A 17,110-nucleotide genomic window follows, 5' to 3' on the forward strand; every position below is an offset into this window, starting at 1 on the left:
GTACAGGTTAAACTATGGGCCTATGTGACTCAATAGTCATCTCTTGCCCAAAGTTTCAACCAGAGCCTCTCAAGACAGTGTGTATATGTATATTATAGTAATAAAAAAATGAATGCATATCAATATATCAAATGACAATACCTGAAACAAAACATGTATTACAAATTCCACATTTCATGTGATATTTATTACATTCAGCTCCTGAATCATCGTACAAAACAAGCAACACAAAGAGGAAGACACAGTCTCAAATATCTTAGTTCATTACACATATTTCTCAAATATCGTACTTGGGCATATGATGGAACTTTCAAAGAAATTGTGCATGGAATAAGAATACATAATCCATATTCTACACCCTGTATTTAAGATGATGCTAGTCCAAAGTATTACAAGATGTCACTTTAAAACAAAACCTGTTTCAAAAGTGTCAGAAACTTTTCTACGAGTGAAATCCAGCAAAAACTCTGACGGAATTGAAGGTTTGTAAAAAGATAAACAGATTTTTGCAGCTCAATGATTTTGTAAATCATACAATGTAAGCGCGACAAACGTATTGATTGTAGCGTTGTGGGCGGGCTCTCATGTATTCTCGTTACCGAGAAATATAAAGTAAAATACATATTCAACACCCTGTATATAAGATGACGCTAATTCAGTCCAAAGTACATGTATTACAAGATGTCATCTTCTCAGACACCATTTCACATAAATTCATCAGTTCTGTTTTTCTTGAAGCGGGGTCCTGGATGTTAACCTCCAAACCAACTCCAGGGGTTAGTTTCACAAAACTTGTCATCAGTGACAAATTATTTATTTTTTTATAAGCTAGTAAAATACTTGCTTCTGATTGGTGATCAGCAAATTTGTTACTGATGTTTATCATTTGTCATTGAAAAGAGGCTTTGTGAAACAGGTCCCTGATATCAATAGAGTGACCGATTTTTGGATATTCATTGGAATGTCATTTTTCAGTTGGTCTTCAGCCGATCCGGTTGGTTTAACTGAAGTAATTATTTGAGCACATTCTGGTAGTAAAAAGCCCAACCTGAAATATTGTTATCAGAAATACCAGGGTCCTGTTTCATAAAACTTTTTTTATCAATAACAAATGCTAAATTTCTATGACAAATTTGCTCTCAGCCAATCGGATGCCATGATTTCAGTAGCTAATAACAGCAGCTTTTTCTTAAAATCAAGTTTTATGAAACAGGGTTCTGCACCATTAGTTAATGGACTAAATGGGGATATCAAACAATACATGGTTGTATAGCATAGAGTCATGTAGAAAATACTTAAACCATCTCAGTGACAAACATCAAATATTAGAATAATATACCATTACACTAATTTGGGAGTGTCGTGGTCGAGTGGTTTAAGGCGCTTGACTGTAGATGCGAAGGTCGAGGGTTCGAATCCCGACACGGCACTAATATCCTTTGGCAAGATATTAACCTGCACTTGCTACTCTCCACCCAGGTGTCAAATGGGTACCCGGTAGGATGCGGCCGTTATTGTTGGTCAAACAGCTTGTGAGCGTCAAGTAACGCCCGGCTGGAATGCTCCCCAGGGAGTGAAGATTGTGCATACAGCGTGTGCGGGCAAGCACTGAATCCAATGATCGGGGTAATAGTATATTTGTAAAGCGCTTAGAGACATTTGTATTAAGCGCTATATAAAAATTAAATATTATTATTATTATTAGCTTGGTGATAGAAGGCCTCAGAAGTTACATAACGAGGTAGGTGAAAAACTTGAAGAAAAGCAAAGGAAGGGTTGATTCACACATGTCTTCAAATTCTATGCAATCGTTTCTTATTGTATTTCCGTTTTAAATACTTATACAGTCAAACCTGTCTATAGCGACCACCCAAGGGAAACACAAAAAGTGGTCTTTGTAGACAGGTTCCTTTAGTACATGTTTCAATGAGAAACCATTTTCAAGGGAAACAAAAAATGTGGTCTCTGCAGGCAGGTGGTCACTAAAGCAGGTTTGACTGTATAACACTCACCATATATTGGTGATACCCTGAATTTTTTACTACCACACATTGGTAGATCTTGATGTGGCAGTGGCCTAAAGTGGAATGCGTCATTTATAGGCAAAAACAAAAGCCAGTTTAAACATTTATAACTCACGACTCACAAACATATGAATCATCTGCCAATTTGAAAATAATTATATCTCACAAATCGTCATTTTACAGCAAACTACAGAGGTAGAGAACCACTTGAATTGGTCCATATGAGCTCTCTTTCAGAGTCTGCTCACTCACAACATTGCAAAGTTTAGTGACTCTACAGTCTACAGTTCATATAATCTGGATGAGAAATGACATTTTGATGAAATGTATTTCATGCATTCATCAATGATCACAGGCTCATTTTCTAGTACTTTTGTCAAAATATTCAAGGGACTTACAATTTTCTTGGTCAGTCAAAATAACATTTTGTATCAATACATGCAGTAATTATCATTTTCTCCTTTGTGTTCTTGGGGAAATAAGACAATAAAAAAGTGGGGGTCTGAGTATACCATATTAACATTTCTCTTAACCACTACTTTGTGCTCAGTAATATATGCTTATACAATGTAACTTCAAATTAAAGGGGCGTTATTGACATAATTTCAATGAATTAGGGCCAAGGCAGGGGGACCACAAACCGATCCAGAATTCTCTTAGAAATCTGTGCACAAAATTAAGATGCGCTGATCTTCTGCAGAGAGCATGAAAGTCATTATCACATTATGTTTGCAGTCTGTATGCCCTCTCAGCTCCCTGGAGAAGATAACTAGAAGGTTATAAATAACCTAAAGAAATCTTCTAAAGGGCAATGTCAATACCCTATTGCCTATAGAAACCCTGTTCAAATGGTTGTTCAAATGGTGTAACACATCATTGTAATAATTCAAGAAATTAAAATCAGTGATGGGCAACAGCACAAGGGTATTGACAGCAGGTTGGTTTCTTTGTGATTATTAACGAAGCTGTTTGCTCCCTCCCCCTGCCCCTCCCCGACTTTGCGACTCCTCTATGGCCATTTAGAAGACATTACAGATTACAAATAAAATGAGATTGCTTATTAAAGATGACTGCCTCATCTGTCCGTCTCTCCTTCTAGTAGTTGATGATATGCTTTCATCCCAGCCTCCTTGTATTGTTTAGCAACCTCACCTGGATTAGAAGCCTAGAGAACAATGGAAAAGAAATTCTTTATTTCATCAATCTTTTGAGGTAAGTGAAAACAATCATAAGTAACTAGATGACTACCGTAGTCGAAAATGATGCCTCCGTCATAGAGCGATTTTACAAACCAAAACAGAAGCGATTTTTACAATTCGTTGCGGAGGCATAAAAATACAATATTATATAAAACATTGAAGATCATTTCCCCTCTAAACAAACTTATAGATTGGGAAATTTAATTTGTTGGTATTATTACTAAACAGAAAATTTAGTTAACTTATAACTTTTCTTCAAGGTTTCAAGGTTTCTTTCCCATCATTTTCAGCCAAATTAAAAACACAATTCAAATGTTTTCAGGATCTTTTTAACATTTAAAATAGAGCCTTTAAATAATCTACCACTTCTATTTTTGCTAAGATTTCATTCCATTTGAATAATACATTGTTCACTAATCTCCACAACTAGGCGTTGTGGCGTGCGCCTGTAATCCAGCTAACAATGGAAGTTACAAACTGATTCAGCAGAGGACGCAGGTTCAAAACTGAGTCACGTCTTTCGGATGGTGACGTTTAAAGGTCGGTCCCTAGACGTAAATAATCATATCTGATTGATACGCGTCTGTAAAAAAACCAACACTCACACTCTCCATGTCTCTAGGAGTGATAATTGACTGACCTGGTATATTCCTCGGCCGACAATGATGATGTCACTTTTCCTGTTTGTGATGACCTCTGAAGGGGTCAGATACCGTTGACCTAGGTTGTCCTTCCCTTCAACAAGTTTCACACCTAAGGCAGAGTTAATACAAGAGAGATTGGTTTGGAATATGAAGCTGATTAAAGGATGTATTGGAAGGAAAATGGAAGGAGGTAGACCTAGAGAGAGAGACCCAGAATCAACTGGGAAGAGAATGTCAAGAACTGGAGTGGACTAAAACTGCAAGAGTGCACCAGAATGGCAGAAGATAGAGTGAAATGGAGAGATGTTGCAATCAACCTCCGAACCGAGAGAAGATACTTAGATAGATGAAGCTAAGACATCATTCGCTTCACACCTATGTTAAACCAATACTTATAAGAACCAGATGGTCCCTTTATCAAGCCTATGGGAATAACAGAATTTAGTCATCAGTAAAACAAGAGATATCATAATACTCTTTAACTTCACCTATATGCACATAAAATCAAATCAAATAGAATCCTCATGAAGATTTGATAGAACATCAATAGAGACTAAAATTGGATTGCACAGAAAAATGGAAGTTTCAATTATCAAAGAACATGAGCCAGTTTTAATACACTGAACAAAAGTATCCAATATCTCATTGAAGTGTATATAATTGTCAATGTCATGTGAATAATCACATTCTCTCCTATCAATGCTCAAAAATAATCCTATAGTTATTTATTATAAACCGTTCTTTCTTTGGGCAAGATTATTATAACTGTTGCTGAGCTAGCGCCATGATCGTTCCAGGACGGTGTGTGCGCTCTATAAGTTTACACTATTATTATTATTATTATTATGATGCATGTGTACCTGGGGTCATATGGATGAACTTGGGGTCAGGGGTCAAAGATGAGGTAGAGATGAAACCAATCACAAAGTCACTGTTCTCTTCAGCCATCTTTACAGTTGCTATGGAGATACAGAAAGAAAAAAATCAAAAGTTAAGAGATGTTCAGAAGAAGCAGTATGGAGCATCTCTATAAAATGAATCTCTGAATTTACACTTAGTTCTACATAGTGGTATATCAAGTTTTAAAATCATAGTTGATTGATAATTGGACATTGCATGTACTGATAATGCATATCTTGAAATTCAAAATGGGGGTATGATTCACAAAGCTTATTTTTGTATGCTATTGTGTAAACATGTAATTCCAAAGACTTCACACCAAAGATGAATAAACTCAAGGCGAGCTATAAAGTGTAAATACAAGAAATGATAAAAGAAACTTTGTATTTGGTCTAGTTGAGGAAACTGTACACAGGATATTCACTTCACCCCCTCCCCTCCCCCCCCCCCCAAAAAAAAAAAGATGCAATGGAATGTTTACAATTTGTTTGTTTTACAAGATTTTCAACCTTACCTTGAGTATAATCTCCCATTGCTAGGTTACCACTAGAGCTCATCTGACCAATGAGGAGGCAGGCCCTGTTCTTAGCCCCTCCCACGGCCTTGAGACCGCTGATGGTGCCTGGTCCTGCTACTGAGTGTGCGTTGGTGATATGAGACCACTCTGAGATCCTATACACACCTGAGGAGTACTGATGCTGCACTGTGTTTCCAATGTCAGCAAACTTCCTGAGGTGCACGAACGGAATTAAAGTGACATTTTAGAAGGTTGATGAAAAAAATGTGTACTTTTCGTATGAAATGTTACTTATTATATTCCTTCTACTGTAGTTTTTGTATGAAATGTTACTTATTATATTCCTTCTACTGTACTTACCCTCTAACATGCACACAATTCTGAAAAAATTCTCAAACCACAAAGATATTTATGGTTTTCTTTGAAGGCCTCACTGTGCGACAACCTCTACCAGTAAATTCTCCCAACCAGTTTTTGAATTTTCCCAAACATTTTTCGATAAAAGTAGGACATCAAACATGCTGTTCAAAATCTTTCAGTTTATTTACGTTCATTTGAAAGACAAGTGACTGCATTATCACAGCCAGTAGAAATATGATCGTAATATTTCCAACAAAGCAATCCATTTTGGAATCATCTCATAGTCGGGAAAATCAAGAAATTAAACTGTTTGTTTCATCGGCTTATTGAAAATTCTTTATATAATACACTAGATGGAACTTCGACTGCGCGCAGTCGAAATGATGACTCCGTCATAGAGCAATTTACAAACCAAAACAGAAGAAATTTTTCAAATTCAAGTTCAATTGTAATCCATTAACAGGTTCTCAGAATATCGTGATTACAAGCAATTTCTCATATACATATATGACCCTTTGATCTTTGACCTCATGACCCTAACATCTACTCAGTTCATTGGCTCTGCAAGATGTCCCGAGTTAAATAGTAATCAATCTGTCAGTTCTAATGAGAATGCATTCACAAGCTATTTTTGCATACATAATGAGCCCATGACCTTTGACCTTTGACCTCATGACCAAAGAATCTACTCAGTTCTTTGGCTCTGCAAGATACATACATGATCTAAGTTTGGCAGGAATCCATCAATCTGTTCTAATGATAATGCGATCACAAGCTATTTTTGCATACATAATGAGCCGCATGACCTTTGACCTTGACCTCATGACCCCAAAATGTTATCAGTTCATCGGCTCTGCAAGTAACATACATGACCTAAGTTTGGCAGGAATCCATCAATCGGTTCTTCAGATAACGCGATCACGAGCTGTTTTTGCATACATAATGAGCCCTGTGACCTTTGACCTCGTGACCCCAAAATCTAATCAGTTCATTGGCTCTGCAAGATACATACATGACCAAAGTTTGGCAGGAATCCATCAATCGGTTCTTCAGATAATGCGATCACGAGCTGTTTTTGCATACATAATGAGCCCTGTGACTTTTGACCTTTGACCTCGTGACCCCAAAATCTAATCAGTTCATCGGATCTGCAAGATATTACATGATCAAAGTTTGGCAGGAATCCATCAAACGGTTCTTCAGATAACGCGATCACGATAACGGGATGGACGGACGGACGGACGGACGGACAAGCCGAAACCATAATGCCTCCGGCTACTTCGTAACGGAGGCATAAAAACAAAGCTTGTTCATGAGGATTATAGAGCTTCACTAGCTCAGTATTTAATGATACAGCTATAAAAATGAATATAGCAGGTCCCAGTATGTAGCCCTGGGGTACCCACCTGTCTTCGAATATGAGGAAGTTATGTTTCTGAGCCAGGTCCTGTAGAGACTGAATGAAGGTAGCACTGAAGTCTTCAAGGATGTCTACATGGGTCTTTAGAACACAGATGTATGGACCAACTTGGTCTGCCAACTGAAAAAACAATGCATACAAACGCACTGCTAGAAACCATTCATGAATGAGGCTTTAAAAAAAAGATGTTGTATTGCCATTTGCAACCAACCCCAAAATCTTGAAATTAACGGTCAGCTTTTTAAAAAAGTTTTTTTTTAAACTGTTTTTTAGAAAGAAATTTTGAATGAATAAAAAAAGCATTCAAAACTAAAAAATATCAGCCCGAAGAGGGGAAAAAAAAGCAAAAAAAAAAGAAAGAAAAGATTTCTGACCGACCGACCCATGTTTTGGCACGTAAAGGGCAATACAACATCTTTTTGTTTTAGGCCTTATGAGAATGGCAGCATCATTATGTAATGAGCAACTGTTTTTGCACACATCACTTTTGCTTCTTAAAAATTGTGAAAGAACTGATCTTGAAATCATTGAACTTTATTGACTGATAGAAAACTTGTTTATAAATTGCACAAATTATTATCAATTGCCAAGTTCTAACAAACAGGGCTGACCTACTGAACTGAAACATAGACGAATGACAGGAACAAGTTTGTTGATTTATAAAAAGCTTAGTGAATAAGGAAAGAAATGTAGGCGTATGGCTATCTGATAAACTTTGGATGAAACATGAAAAGAGGGAGGTTACCTCTAAAACTTGACTCGACGTTGTCACGTCAACAGAGAATGCTAGATTGGTTTGCTTGTCCTCCATGATGCTAAATAGTTGCTTAGCAACAGGATGCTCACAGAGCTCCGTCCTGGCTTTGTAACCAAGGTACTCCTAGAGGAAAGAAACAGTCAAGGACCTTTTTTGTATAAAAAATAAGAATTCACGAGACAAGTATTCAATGATCATAAAGCCCTCGATAGCTGGCCTCAATAAAAGACTGTCCCATGAAATGTTGCCACTACCATTATTGGACTCATGTCATATTTTAAGAAGAAATGGAGACAACACTTTGTCAAAAAACATTATTGCAATATCAAACAGAAAACCATCAATGGCAGTGAAAACAATGAAAACAAATAAGTATTGGCCATCTAACTGAGGAGGCATGATGGCTCATTGGTAGAGCAGCGGTCACGTAACAGGGAGGTCCTGGGTTTGAAACCAAGTCAATGCACTCGGGCCATGTGGTAAGGCATTAATCCTCATTACTAAGTCCCTCAGAGCGGACTTAAAGCCATTGCTCCCCTCGCTGTTTACTAACAAGCCTACCGGTACACACTTTCTTAGCAGTCAGGTAAAACTAATTTTTGTCTTACGCAATTGCAGTGACGCACAAAAATAAATAAATACCCACAGGCAATAATTTTCCTCAAATTTTCTGATTAGCAATTTCAGCCGATGGATAAATATTTCAAATGAAATTCTGTACATTTCTATGGAAGAAAACTGCTACACAAAAGATATTTTGTATAGCAGTCATGCAAAAATGCATAGCAAATTGCGATGCGATACCAGGAAAATTATTCCCTGACCCATTACAAAATGTACCAGCTGTGTATGTCAATCTACGCGACACTGTGACAGGAAAATCAAGCCATGGAATGACAACACTTCAATGCAATGTACCCTCTTTGATTTCTTAGTGGTTGGTTCTTGAGGCAGATTGTCGATCATATTCTTCTACTCCTCCCAGCACCCCCCCCCCCCCCTTCAAAAGAGAAAATGATGGAGACAGTAACTATAGTAACGCAGAGTTGAGCTTACCCTCCTTGGTTTCTTAGCGGCTGGTTGTTGAGGCAGACTGGTGATCATATTCTCCTGAATGAATAGCTTCACACTCTGTACGACCTCCGCACTGATCTTACCATGAGAATGCAACACTTCAAGAACACGAGGAAGGTCAAAGGCACTGAAGGTCAAAGGTCATCAAGAGGATATCATTATTATTAGAATGTAAAAACAATGTTTTATTCACATGAATTCTACATCAATACTTGGTATCTTTTTATATAATGAAAGATGTTACGTACATGGTTGTTAATGGCAATCTATTTAAACATATTTGTGGCTTACACTAGTAAATAAGATCGATTGATCGATCTGTATTGAAAAACAAGTCAGAAAAAATCTTGGAACCAGGTGGACTTGAACCTGCATCTACTGCTTGCCGGGCAGCGACTCTACCACCAGGCCACCACTGGTCCATGGCACAGTCACGATGAACTAGACCAAATACCTAAGCTCTCCTGATTCACTAGGTGTAAGCCACAAATATGTTTAAATAATTGAAATTTCTCCCAGGAAGCATTACATTTATAAAATGGCAATCTATTTGTTCTCCATTATGTCTTGTTTTGAACTATCAGAGTTCTTCTGATATCATTTGATACTTTCTCAGCATTTTGTGAATATTATTTAACAAGAAGAACTCTTTTTTTTTTAATGAGAGCTCCAAGGGGGTGATTAGGTAGTTGTGTAGGTGGTTGTGTACTTGGTCATTTTGGTGTTATTCAGAGTCCATTTGTTTTCAGCTTTCAGAGCTGCATATGTAACACACAATAACAAGAAAATGAGGTCTAATGTACTTCATGTGATGTTTGGTTTACAAATGTATAGAGTACCAGTATACAACTTTGTGACACATTTAACCCTATGACTGCTAATTCTCTCATTCCTATTAGCTTCTTACAGGAACCAAAGATAAATAAATAAACTTAAAGGCACACTGTCCTACTTGTAGCTACTTGCTCCCTCTATATAGAAAACCTCTCCAATCAGTGCCTGTTGGTCCCCCATGATCCTCGTTTTCTTATGTTAAATGAGAGCTGAGTTAACGAGATAGCCACCTGTCACATTGACCTCACTGGCTCACTTGGTGGTCTAATCCCTTCTGGCTGAAGTAGTAAAGCCTGCCTTTAAAGGTATAGACCAGTTCTGGTCATGCGATTGCATTGTGAAAGAGGTGTTGTGGTTAAAAAAAAATTCTGTCATCTCTAGTTTTAAAATTGTCTAAAGACAAAATAAATATTTATCTCTTATTGAAGTGCTTTGCAACCCATATTTATAACGGCAGTTCAATTGATTCAGGATGAGCTAGAATATGATTAGTACAAATTAAATACTTAAGTTTTAAGGTGGATTAATTTTAGTGGTATGCAAAACTGCAATTTCTTACATATTTCATTATTTTTTTCAGAGCATTTTGAGGACTCAAAATATCCTGTACCTGTGTATAAGGTGCACCCCCGACTTTTGATTTTTTGCCAACGGAAAAAAGGTGTGCCTTATACACAGAGATATACGGTAATTTACCTGTAGAGGTTAATGCCTGAATCTCTGAGCCTAGCAGCACCTCCCTGCGCTCTGTCTAGAAGCACGATGGCGTCTGTCACCTTCAAACCAACCTCAGCTAGGGACTGGAAAGAAACAAGTGTGATGAAAGAAATTGACCAACTCTCACAGCAATAGTATAATAATACAGTATTGCTTGGAATAAAGTTGACAGTCTCACACTGTGTCACGCGTGACTGCATGCATTATCCCATATACCTTGGTGTGACTTGGTGCTTGGAATAAAGTTGACAGTCTCACACCGTGTCACGCGTGACTGCATGCATTATCCCATATACCTTGGTGTGACTTGGTGCTTGGAATAAAGTTGACAGTCTCACACTGTGTCACGCGTGACTGCATGCATTATCCTATAGACCTTGGTGTGACTTGGTGCTTGGAATAAAGTAAACACTCTCACACTGTGTCACGCGTGACTGCATGCATTATCCCATAGACCTTGGTGTGACTTGGTGCTTGGAATAATGTTGACAGTCTCACACTGTGTCACGCGTGACTGCATGCATTATCCCATAGACCTTGGTGTGACTTGGTGCTTGGAATAATGTTGACAGTCTCACACTGTGTCACGCGTGACTGCATGCATTATCCCATAGACCTTGGTGTGACTTGGTGCTTGGAATAATGTTGACAGTCTCACACTGTGTCACGCGTGACTGCATGCATTATCCCATAGACCTTGGTGTGACTTGGTGCTTGGAATAAAGTTGACAGTCTCACACTGTGTCACGCGTGACTGCATGCATTATCCCATAGACCTTGGTGTGACTTGGTGCTTGGAATAAAGTTGACAGTCTCCCACTGTGTCACACGTGACTGCATGTATTATCCCATAGACCTTGGTGTGACTTGGTGCTTGGAATAAAGTTGACAGTCTCCCACTGTGTCACACGTGACTGCATGTATTATCCCATAGACTTTGGTGTGACTTGGTGGTAATGTGTCTACTTTATTTCAAGCAATACTGTAGGTCACAATGTTTGAAAGAAGATTCAAGATTCAGGCATACAGTGCAAAGGCGTTATAATGAGGTCCTTGGGACCAAGGAAATTACCTCGTAATATATCCCAAATCTCGTTATATCAGGGTAAACAAACAAAAGAATAAAAAAAGAGGTGGGACCAGCAAAATTACCTTGTTATAACAGATACCTCATTATATCAGATCATTTTATACTGAGATTGCACTGTATATTGATTTTAGCCACGATATATGTACACACTTGCCCTAACTGACTTTTACATCTTTCTGATTTTCAGTTCTTCAATGGTTCAACAAAGCTTGTCATGAGAAGTCCTCTTTCATCAATTCATCAGTGCACACATTGATTAAATGTACAAACCAAAACAGTAATGACTCTTTTCAATGGGAACACTTTGTACTGTTCACTTGTATCAGCACAATCAATCATTAAAATCAATGCTAATTTTTAAGACGTCAATTCAAATGATTGATTGTGCTGATACAAGTGAACAGTACAAAGTGTTCTCTTTTAAAAGAGTTATTACTCTTTGGGTTTGTATCGATGGCGCTGTAATAATGGTGATGGTGACAGCCAAGTATTACTCAGATTAAAATGATTTGTTATTCAGTTGTGTTGTCTGGTACGGGAGGTGTAGAAAGAAAGACTTTAGCAAGCTCCAGAGAATCACCAAACAAGCAGGGAAGATCACGAGTGAAATTCAAAATCTAATTGAAGCATGCCAATCCAAAATAATTCTAGAGGTACAACAAATTATCTAAAATGAAAATCATCCACTCTTTCCATACTATGTTTTTATGCGTTCTAGTAAACGACTTTGTTCAATGAACTGTTGCACTCAATGTTTTCTAAATTCCTTCGTTCCTTTCTCTATCTGCAAAATGCTACCTGAATTTTATGTTCTTCTTTATTTCTGTAATGTTATCTTTTGCAACCTTTCCAGGCCATCTTGTTCACTCGAACACTTAAAATAATTCACTTATTTGTTTATAATAACATAAAAAACTTCTGTATAGCAATATTCTAAAGGATTGCTATGTCAAAGTATATGATATATTATGTATGTAAATTTATTTTTTATTCTTTGTACATAAATGCAAGCAAAACAAATTTGCAATAATGAACAATAAATTGAAATTGAAATTGAATTACCTGTGATGTTTCCATGACGCTTGACCCACTAGTAACTACATCCTCCACGATCAGGCAAACATCACCTTGCTCAAAGACACCCTCTATCATCTTCTTAGTGCCATACGACTTGGCTTCCTTTCTTCTTATCACCATAGGCACCTTCTGCTTCACAGCCATCAACTGAACAAACAAAACAAATGGAATCCAGGTGACACAAAGACGTAACTCCATTTAGGCCATTTTGAGAAAAAGTGTTTAATATGTGTCACTGAGCACTTGGGCCTTAAAGGGATTGTTTAACAATGTTTAATCTGAGATACATGGTCCTACATGTTACCAGTGTCAGTGATATGGTGTAATATTGAAGCCCTAAAAAAAATCGCGCTTCAAAATGATCAAGAAGTGCCTCAAGAAAGTAAAAATCTTTGAGTGACCGGTTTTACCATACTCGTTTTTCCCAATAGACTGTAGTTTTATGAAAACCGTTCAACGGTTTTCAAAATTTGTAATTCCAATCATTAATATCTTGATAATCAGACAGGCGATTGGCTTGTAAAAGTCATGGAGTTCCTGACTGACCTAAAGGTTTATAATTATCATTGCAGCATGAGCTAAATCAAGGATTATTTCTAGAGGATCTAAGGCAAAGTTACCGGATCCCTTTAAGGAGTTAAGTCTATGTTTCACTAGCCATTGACTTCAATGGGGTTTTGGTGGAGTTTAAGTCTTTGAGTTTCCTGAAAATCTCACATTTTTCTGAACATTTTGATGTCAAATACTCATTTTGGCAAATTATGGAGTTACGTCTTTGTGTTCACTAAACCCTCAACATGGTGTCACTTAGCAAAGTTCAGGGGCATAAAACACCACATGAGGCTTACCTGTTGGGAATAGATCTAATATTGATTGTAATTAGACATATATCTGACTATGTACTTTGCATTCTTAAACCCAAATTGAGAAGTCTTAAAATATAAAGTATAATCATATGAACTCAAATTTAGTCAAAAATTACATGCTGCAGGTGCGGATAAATTCTTCTTTAGTTGTTTGTTTGTTTGTTTTGCTAATGAAAAAAGGTACCTGGTATCAAACAATAAACTATATGCACATGACAGCATGGCATCAATAAAAGAAGTTAAAGAACTTTAATTTATTCTTTCTCTTCTTTGAAAAACCATGAAAAAACACAATTTACTTCATTTGTTGAGAGCCTGAGGGTGTTATCTCTAATATAGCCCCTCTAAAGTGCGTACTGGTACAACAAAAAACTGATATCATGTATTATTTTATCAATATTTGTTTTCAAACACATTTTGGGGGGTGAAATCTTTGCAGAAGTGTGTCTTAAAGGGATCCGGTAACTTTGTCTCAGATTCTGAAACAAAATTCTGGATTTAGCTCATGATGCAATGATAATTATAAACCTTTGGGTCAGTCAGGAACCCCATGACTTTTACAAGCCGATCGCCTGTCTGATTATCAAGATATTTATGATTGGAATTACAAATTTTGAAAACCGTTCGCCTGACTACAGTCAATTGGGGAAAACGAGTATGGTAAAACCGGTCACTCAAAGATTTTTACTTTTTTGAGGCACTTCTTGATCATTTTGAAGCGCAATTTTTTTAGGGCTTCAATATTTCACCATATCACAGACAATGATAACACGTTGGGCCGTGTATCTCAGATTTAACATTGTTAAACGATCCCTTTAAATGCCATCCTCTTTCTCATTATGAACCATTTTTAAAGTGAAAATTTGCAATTAAATTGTTGGCGAATTTTGGGCTTCCAACACTTTAAAGCTCATCTGTACCAGTTCACTGACAGGTGGTTATCTCATCAAATCAGCTCTCAATTAACATAAGAAAAAGGGCATCATGGGGGACCAACAGGCACAGATTAGGCATTGTTTGCTATATAGAGGGCGCAAGTAGTTTTCAAGAATCTTCAGTCAATTGAAGGAGGCAGACTTAATCAGAAGAAGAAGAAGAAGAGTAGCTATAAGTAGTGCAGTGGGGCTTTAAGTATATGAGTTAACACCCTTCTTGCTCTGAGCAGATGGATTCTAATACATACCGTAGCAATGGGCAGAGCTGTGTAGGGGACTCCACAGAGAACGCTGTACTTCACTCCACTCTTTCTTGCCGTCTCAAACAAAGTTTCAGCAACTGCATCCTGAGAATGAAATCAACAATGATAGTAAAATTAAGTGATTGGAGATAATTATAATATTCCGTTTTAACATACCTTGAATAAATACCTTGAATACTAAAGCTTCTGGAAGAAAGCCGTCTCCAGCTGCCAAGCTTCCAGGTCTAACTTCAAGGGGGGGGGGGGGGGATGTCCCAGCTTGCGGGTCTTGCACCATAGTCATTTTACATCTGTATCTTGCTTGCTGGGTCAATACATCGATCCAACGATGTGCCTAAGCGCTTTACAGATATATTATTACCCTGGTCATCGGATTCAGGCTTTCCCATTTTCCACTCCCTGGGGAGCATTCCAGCCAGTCGCCATTTTATAAGCGCACACTTGCTCGTCCAACCACATGAACGATCGCATCCTACCGGGAACCCATTTAACACCTGGGTGGAGAGTAGCAAGTGCAGGAAAATATCTTGCCAAAGGATATTGTGCTGTGTCAGGATTTGATAGATCGTGCGGAAAGTGAAGTTCATATTCTGATCTAATCATCATCCTCAGGACAATCTTACATTGTTGTTAGAAATAGAATGTCCCGTTTCAAAATCCAATTTTAACAAATTTGTATGTACCCTCATATAACATTCCTTCTTTAATTGTCCCCCACCCGATAAAAACAATATTTATTTCCACAAGATAAAAACACTATTTTATATATATTCTTAAATCTTCACAATACAAACATACAATGAGGCGACTGAAGACTGGAACATGAAGTGTGCACACAGCTGCATTACTACTGTGCTCTTGATTCTCAACATTTCAAACACCACTGTACAAAACTCAACTGATTTCCCTCAAAATCGGTACTTTAGTGACAATTAATGACACCTAAATAGCCTATAGAGGTCTAGGCCTAGACTCTAGGTTTTTTTCAGTGTTTAATAATAACCACTACTAAACCTGGGGTCTAGACACGAAGAGATCTAGCTTACATTTAGCGCATGCGCAGATCGCTCATCCGATTTCAGCCTCATTTTCATAAGTTGGCGCCTAGCCTGGCCGACATGGGCCCTTCAGATTGGCTATCGCTGTTCTCTATTCACTCAATGCTATAGATATTTGTGCAAGGAGCAAGCTTGCGATTTTCTGTTTTTTTACGATACCAAAATTATATTTCAGTCAATCCCTCTAACTTATTTGTTATGATTTTTTCACTTAAGTATTTCACTTAAGTTTAAGTTTCACTTAACTAGTCTATATTTCAAGTTTGAACAATTCCCATTTTCGTCATATGTAAGGTACAAACTGGAAATTTATTCTGAAATGTTCATTGATTTTTCTATTTTATGTGTTTGCAATGTCGTGTGTGTGTCACCTAAGGCTAAGTGTGAAGTCAGAGCTACCAAGTATCACGCATTAGGCGTGACATCACGCATTTCGAGGGTCTGAAAATGTACCCTCGCACGCGCGCTTGTGCGCCGAATCATGAAAAGGTCACGCATTGCCGATCTTTGAACTTGGCGTCTCTGGTGAAATGCGTCACCTGTTTAAAGCAGGACGTGTCAAAATATCTGTGGTGTGACGTAATATTACGTATTGACTTTGCCATTGAACTTAAGATGCGCGTAAGTAAAGTACTAAGTAGTTCCTCTCGCACTTAAATTCAAAGCCACTCGAGCGGACCGGCGCCGGCCAATGATCGAGAGCGTGTAAACTCGTTGTAGACAGCGCTAGATGCACAAAGTTCTTCAAGTTCAGCAAGAGATATCATCAGAGACTAGAGTCTAGAGAGCTCGATTCAAAACTGTTACGTTATGTTATGAAAAGGCTTTTGACGAGTACCAGCATAGACATAGACATAGACATAGATTAGATACACAAATCAGTACATGGTACAATGCATTTTCTACGACGTGCCGCATCCACTTGAGATCGCACTCGCTCAACAATTGGATAGAGATTTAAATACTCACCATAATATCTGGATAAGATACCATTACTCTCAGATCGAAGTAAACAGGAGATTGAATCCCACTTTTAAGAGTAAAGGATCCAAACTTCACGGCATTCACATCGAACAAGCGTAGAATAAGGCCTTCGGAATCCATTTTTCCCGCGGTTGACTCAGCTCTCTTCGTTCCTGGTGATCGTACACGTTAAATTTAAAACGGATATGAAATTCTGGACAACATATTTAGGTATCCGCTGTATATTCGAGTTCGAGAATCATCAGCGTTTTAAAAATGGAGTACACGGACTCTCTTTTGGCTAACTTGGGCTTTTATTTAATCTCCATTGGCAATCATTTATCATAGGCTTATATATTGACAGTCACTTGAATTAAGCCCAGTGGCGGATCTAAGGGGGGCAGGGAGGGGG

The 17,110-nt window shown here is 37.9% G+C and overlaps 1 protein-coding gene across 1 annotated transcript; it reads right to left on the bottom strand.

The window, feature by feature from the left end:
* Positions 1 to 1,986: 1,986 nt before the first annotated feature.
* Positions 1,987 to 16,889, bottom strand: LOC580407 (uridine 5'-monophosphate synthase). The gene is made up of 11 exons (XM_030989748.1): positions 16,705 to 16,889; positions 14,663 to 14,761; positions 12,599 to 12,760; positions 10,426 to 10,529; positions 8,878 to 9,022; positions 7,810 to 7,944; positions 7,051 to 7,184; positions 5,282 to 5,496; positions 4,728 to 4,826; positions 3,864 to 3,976; positions 1,987 to 3,189 (listed from the first exon to the last, which is right to left on the bottom strand). Exons 1-11 carry the CDS (start codon positions 16,837 to 16,839, stop codon positions 3,100 to 3,102), a joined length of 1,431 nt encoding a protein of 476 aa, XP_030845608.1. The 5' UTR covers positions 16,840 to 16,889; the 3' UTR covers positions 1,987 to 3,099.
* Between the last annotated feature and the right edge of the window lie 221 nt (positions 16,890 to 17,110).

The sequence above is a fragment of the Strongylocentrotus purpuratus genome, unplaced genomic scaffold, assembly GCF_000002235.5.
Source record: "Strongylocentrotus purpuratus isolate Spur 01 unplaced genomic scaffold, Spur_5.0 spur5_scaffold_18, whole genome shotgun sequence".
Classification (NCBI taxonomy): domain Eukaryota; kingdom Metazoa; phylum Echinodermata; class Echinoidea; order Camarodonta; family Strongylocentrotidae; genus Strongylocentrotus; species Strongylocentrotus purpuratus.

What these genes read in the sequence shown, in the direction of transcription:
- LOC580407 (XM_030989748.1), bottom strand. Translation starts at nt 16,839, where the DNA reads ATGGATTCCGAAGGCCTTATTCTACGCTTGTTCGATGTGAATGCCGTG. An exon ending in TATCTTATCCAGATATTATG is followed by an intron (nt 14,762 to 16,704) that starts GTGAGTATTTAA and finishes TTTCATTCTCAG; the next exon opens with GATGCAGTTGCTGAAACTTT. An exon ending in CCGCTAAGAAACCAAGGAGG is followed by an intron (nt 7,945 to 8,877) that starts GTAAGCTCAACT and finishes TCTTTCCTCTAG; the next exon opens with GAGTACCTTGGTTACAAAGC.